Source organism: Anser brachyrhynchus (assembly GCF_964034855.1).
Source record: "Anser brachyrhynchus genome assembly, chromosome: W".
NCBI classification, from domain to species: domain Eukaryota; kingdom Metazoa; phylum Chordata; class Aves; order Anseriformes; family Anatidae; genus Anser; species Anser brachyrhynchus.
In genome coordinates, this window is record NC_137704.1 from 27223894 (window position 1) to 27229893 (window position 6000).

The window sequence follows — 6000 nt, forward strand, 5'->3', positions numbered from 1 at the left end:
ATAAAAATAAATGCTCCTAACTGTTATATGATCTACAACTTTTGTACCTTCAGCTGAGTTCTCATTTCTTTCTTGCAATAGGACCTGGATGTGGATCCTAAAGAGGCCAATAAAGGAACTCCCGAGGAAACTGGAAGCTATTTAGTATCAAAGGACCTTCCCAAACACTGCCTCTACACCAGGCTAAGTTCACTGCAAAAACTAAAGGTTAATATAAATTGTTCCTCACAAGTTTGTTCAGATAGCATAGATTAATCATGTTGCTTTGCAGTTCTGTTGAGTTGGCTGCGTATTGTTTGCATGGTAGGTAACAGGTTCTGGAGACATACGCAACATATCAGATCTAAATCCCAGTTACTTATAAGGGAAAATGACTAACAGCAACACTTAGTGACTAGTTCTTTAGCTGTAAAATAAAAGCCAGAGAATCAATGCATATGCAATCCCGATGCCATTGTGCAAGGCACTTTGTATTTTCTAGGCTTGTACTGAGCTTTGACAAGATGATTATTTCTGTGAACATCACCTTGTGCACGTTGTGGAAATGTTCCTATGCCTTGTAGTACAGTAAGAGTGTGACCTGAAACAGAGCTTCATCTTACAGTTATTAGAAGGAGATAAAAACGTTACTTATTTCCATTCCAAGTTGTGTTCTTGGATGAGGTTTTTGAAAGGTTCTCACTTCAGCATACTGTGGCACTGTTAAGTTTATCTTTTATATCTTTGTGTTATGAACATCTCATCTGGACATGGCTAGGTATCTTTTCTTAAATGCTTTTGGCAGGTGTTGTAATAAAAATGCTTCTAGAAATAAAGACTATCAGGTGAGCAAGTATTAAGCAGATGAGGAGGTCTTCAGTAAAGTTCTGAGGTATCCTCAGCCAGTAAAGGGGACAGAGTTTAATTTTACTCTGTTCTCTAAAATGTTCGGGGGAGTGGGCAACGGGAGGTTTCTTGTTGTCGTGTTTCCCTGCAACAACAGAAAATAAAACTTTCTGGCCTGCAGCATATCTTGGGCATCCAGATTAGTTGCCATCAGGCAACAAATGAGCGCGGGCAAGCATGCATCTCTGGCAGGAAACTTCTTATTTCAGATGCAGAATACGTATAATCCTGGTTATCATTGAGAAATCCTGTTTGCATGTCATGTACAGGGACATCTGATCTGGTTTACCTAAATTTTAAGTGGAATTTGAAGCAGTAGAGGGAAACCGAACCTTGAATTAGCATGAAGTATGACTACTTCATAATATGGTGATTAGTCCAAAGAACTATGAGAATGATGTGTGTAATAGAAGCAGCTAGTGTCTTTCATGTGGGTCAAAGAGGAAAATGGGGAAAATAGTCTTAAAAAGACTAAGAAAAGTATATTAGAGTAAGAGGCCTCTGAATATATCTGATAGTTTCCATGGATGGAAGCAGAGTTTGCAGGAAAAGCTTTATGATGAGTAGATTCCTTTTTTGCAATCCCACAGAGTTCTTAAGAATATTAACACATCAGTCAAGAACCTCCACCTTTCAAGCAGCATGCATGTAGCTAATGTGGTTAAGTCTTGACTAATATATGGCTTTAGCTCCTAAAATAGATTGGTCTCCTCCATTAGTAGATTATGCTTCTTGAAATGTTTCCTATTTGGCATATTTAAAGAAGTATAATTTTTCCCCCCCTCTCTGTTCTGTTTTGTAGGAACACTTGATCTTCACGGTTTGTTTGCACTATGAATATCCAGGAATAGAAGATACAATGGATGAAAGAAAGGAAGTCAACGTTGGGAAGCCCCTTATTGCTAAATTAGGCCTCCATCATGGATTCAAAAATAACTGTCTCCAGACCTGTTGTGTGACTAATAATCCTTTTCACAATCAAGTAGAATCAAGTCCAGTGGCAACTAAATACTACTTCCCTAGTCACTGCCAACCAAATTCCTGCCCAGGCGTTTACCACGGAAACCATACTTGCTCAGACAGCATTAGACAACCGGAGGCATGTTCTTGCAATGGGACTTCAAGAATATTAGCTTCAAGACATGAAGTACAGAATTACTCATCCCCTGCACAAAAAAGTAATGTGCCAGTAGAGACTACAGACGATACTGTTGAACTGGAATTCCTCCTTTCTGACAGCCTCAGGTTCTCTAAGCAACAGTAGCTGTGATGTCTTCAGACTAGACCAGGTATCATCTTTGGATAGGAGACTTTCCACACTGCCTATCCATCTTCTGGATTTTGGGGACTTTGAGCCAAAGGGACTGGGGAGTTTAGAGGTGGTATTGGGAATGAGGATTTGATGTGTGTTGGTTCATATTGCTCTCAGGGAAAACTTCTCAGATCTAAGGAAACAAAACTGGACTGATAGATTTAGGAATGAAAAGGCATGATTTTTGTTTTTTGTCCTACCATTAGAAGCTTGATACATGCGCAAAAAAAAAAAAAAAAAACAAACTCAGTTTCATATTTCACGATCTGGCTGTCAGGCAACTAATGAACATGGGCAACCATGCATCTCTGGCAGGAAACTTCCTATTTCAGATGCAGAATACATATAAGCCTGGTTATCATGTCAGAGTTTCTCTTGATAGTAGAGCCTTGGAACTTCCCAGCTGCTTCTCCTCCAGTACCTTCTGGAGTTATAAGATTTGCTGTAAATATATGCTTCATAAATCCTCTGTTTTTTAGAGAGAATCTGCTCATCCTGTACAAAAAAAAAAAAAAGAAATAACCCATGCCTAGCTGTTAGTGAGAAAAATGTTGACAGACTTAAGCAGGAAAATGAATTTCCATGTTCTCTATGATTTAATGTGATTTTAAAAAATCCATTAGCCCCCCCAAATGATAAGTAATATTTTTCTTTCTTCCACCTTTCAGTTATCTAGTATCCAAGGATTTCTTTTTACATACTGCATTAGAATAAAGTTTTATGTGTTAATACATTGTAACAACCTGCTGTTGAGTATATAAGGTGACACCTGAAGTAAATGAACTGAACAAAGGGGGAGCTTTTACAGAAGTGAAGATGTGGTGTTTTAATATGCAGTGTTAAGAATGTCTCCTTGAAGACTCCAGTTTCTTTTCCTCGTGTATGTATTAGAATCAATCATTGACATTCCTGTCCTTTGGATCTAGCTAATAATCAGCATTTACTGCATTTTGCATGTACGTTTCTGCCAGTGCTTGGCAGAAACTGACAGATGCTGAGATGTGCGAGGAAAGCAAAAGGTGAGGATGGGAAGAGGAACTGAGCTAATAAACTAACATCGCTTTGAGAGAGAGAGTACTAGCTTACAAATAATCAGAGGGAGCAAAATCAGATTCTTACTGTGGTGGATTGTTCTCAGGATAATTTTTGTCTCATATCACACAAGATTTTTACTGAGCTAGTCACTGGAAAGGTGGTCTTTTTCTGTTCTGGAAGAACACTAAATGGAAATGTGAGGGGAAAAAAGTACCTGTTCATCATAAACAAAGTATTGTATAGGTAGTCCTGCAGTAAGATGTGCTCAAGGCTGAAAGTGAATGGGCGAGATGAGTGAAAACTTTGAAGTTCTTCAGGCTGAAGTAGAGGGATGGTGTTTCTGGATATCAGCCGTTGTTTTTCTTGTGGTGATTTTAAAAGAACAAACAACCAAAGAACTACTCAAATATTTTCTGGGCCAAATGAATTCGTATTCTTTCAAATAAAAAGGCTAAAGGAAAAGTCTAACCAGTACCTATGAAAACCCAAGTTTACGACTCCAGCATACACAAACATATAAAACGTGTAAAGCTACTTCAAATGCAGTCTGCAGAAGGTGAGAGCCACTGGCTTCGAGTCAGGGCCCGAGATGTTGCCTATTTCCCTGCAGCCTCTATATGTATGCATTTGCTTTGGAGCTTAAAGGTGGAGTTAATCTCTCCATGGACTAGACGCCCAAAGCAAGCTAGGCTTCCAGGGCCTTTAGCGTTTAAAGCCCATAACTTTCCTAAGCAATGCAGAGGCTTAGGCACCTTCAGAAGGCAGGTGATCCTGTACTAAAAGGCAAATGAGCTACTTCCATATGGTGCTTTATTACTTCATTGACCAAAAAGAACAGATGGAACTAGTCTGGACTAGCTGTTACCTTTTTAGATAACACAGATTCTTTTGATCTGTGTCCAGGAAAGGACAGTTTTGCTTACTGAACTGTTTTGCTTATTCAGGTTGAATAGTTTGATCAAAACAACACTTTTTTTTTAATGTTTTGTTTTAGAATACCTTGAAATCTGTTACCTGCCTATGTGTATTTGGGGAAGACTGCGAGAAAATTGGTGTTTTTAAAAGTTTTTTTGTTGTTTTTTAAAAGGTTTTGATGGGTTTTTTTTAGGTTTTTAAAAGAGTTCATACTTTGAAAGCATGAAAATATGAGGGTGTGAGGTAATTATCGTTAAAGAGAGGTTTCAGATACAGGCAGCAGTCTGTCCTGCCTTGATAACACTGATAAGCAGTATTGCTTTAATTAGGACCCTCATCATGAAGTAATACTTTACTTTAGAAAAATTAAGTAGGTAGCAAAACAAAGTTGAAAATTTTGTTCTCGTTGATGTGATGGACAAACCAGCTTAAACCCTCAGTTGAGAACAGCGCCTTCTGGTGTGATCCTCTGGCGTGTTGGCTGGATGCTGAGGGAGGGCTCTGCTTGCTCCTAACACGTCTCTGTCTGGAGTACTGACAGCGTTGTTAACTAGATCTGCTGATCTTCAAATTAATTTGCACTGAAAAGTGGATATATGTATGTGGAAATTAATGTAGTTATTTCCAAAATGACAGCCATGCTTGAGGTAATCTGCAAATGAGCTTGAGTTTCTGATGCCTCTTTTGGAGGGTATTAAATAGTGACCTATTTATTGAGGATTGAGATGTACCTGTGTTAATTATCCTGTGTAATTGACTTATAAATTGAAAGTATAGTTTGAGAAATGTTCCAGTACTGTAATATTTAGTCGATACGTTGCCACAATTTTCTAATTACTATGAAAACTTATTTTATTTCTTATTCTTGAAATAAGCTGTTGTCCACAAGATGTATCTGTGCATATGTAGATGCTGTATTGTCCTACTTCTTCCAATTTAAAAACAACAAAAGAAAGTCAACAAAACTCCATTAAAAATGCATTTTGTAGAAAAAGTTTCTTTTTCTTAACAAGAAGTGCAAATCTGATTTGTGAGCTTCAACTCAGGTTGAGCACACCTGCACCGTGGTCCTGTACATGTTTCTCAAACTATGCACTTAGTGGTAGAGGATTTTTTTTGCATATTTCTATGCTTTCTAGCTTCTGCTATCTCAACCTGCCTGCTGGCTAAGCCGAGGTGATATTTTTCCATCGCCTCACAGAGACATCCCAACTAGTTTCAGCAGTATTTTGTCCATTTTCGTGAGAAATGTAGGTAAAGTCGTTTTTAAACCTTAAAAGCTGTCTAGAAGGCAAAGAACTCACTGGCTGTATTTGCGTGCTCGTTTGCAGGTGTGCTCCGACCTTGGTGACACGGGACGGGCTCCCGGGAGCGGCAGTGCCGGCCCTGAGGAGCTGTCTCGGGGCACGGCTTAAAGCTGGCGGTGGGCAGCCGGCCTCCTGGGGGCTGCCTGCTACTGCAGGGCTGTCCTATACGTGGAGTAGTCCCAAGTTTAGTACGTGGCCTGATGGTACAGGCTTTGCCAACCCACAGTAGGAACTGATTAACCTTTCGAGATCAATACCTAAGATGCTTGAAATGTAACTGTGTTTGAACGTGGTAAAGAGAAGGTCACGGGATTGTAGAGGTTGGGAGGAGACCTCTGCACGTCGTCTGACAAAGGACCTGCGACAGTAGGTAGGGTCTGTGGGGAAGATCTTTATTGTCTGAGCCCTACTTCAGAAGGGAGTGGTGATGGAAACACATTTTCTCGATGTATTGCTGCCTTTTGGACCTGCTTTAACTGTTCTGGTCGTTGGTGTTAAGGGTGAAACATTCCACTGCTTACGGACGAGCTGTAAGAGGCATGTGTT

The 6000-nt window shown here is 39.6% G+C and overlaps 1 protein-coding gene across 2 annotated transcripts in view; it reads left to right on the plus strand.

Moving 5' to 3' along the window:
- Positions 1-5141, plus strand: part of MALT1 (MALT1 paracaspase) — a 30530-nt gene extending 25389 nt beyond the window's left edge. For both annotated transcript variants that reach the window (XM_080571936.1, XM_080571937.1), the window contains 2 exons: positions 82-207; positions 1688-5141. In XM_080571936.1, coding sequence (XP_080428062.1) covers positions 82-207; positions 1688-2149 — 588 coding nt within the window. In that variant the 3' untranslated portion in view covers positions 2150-5141. The remainder of the gene's footprint in view (positions 1-81; positions 208-1687) is intronic.
- The last annotated feature ends 859 nt before the right edge of the window (positions 5142-6000 follow it).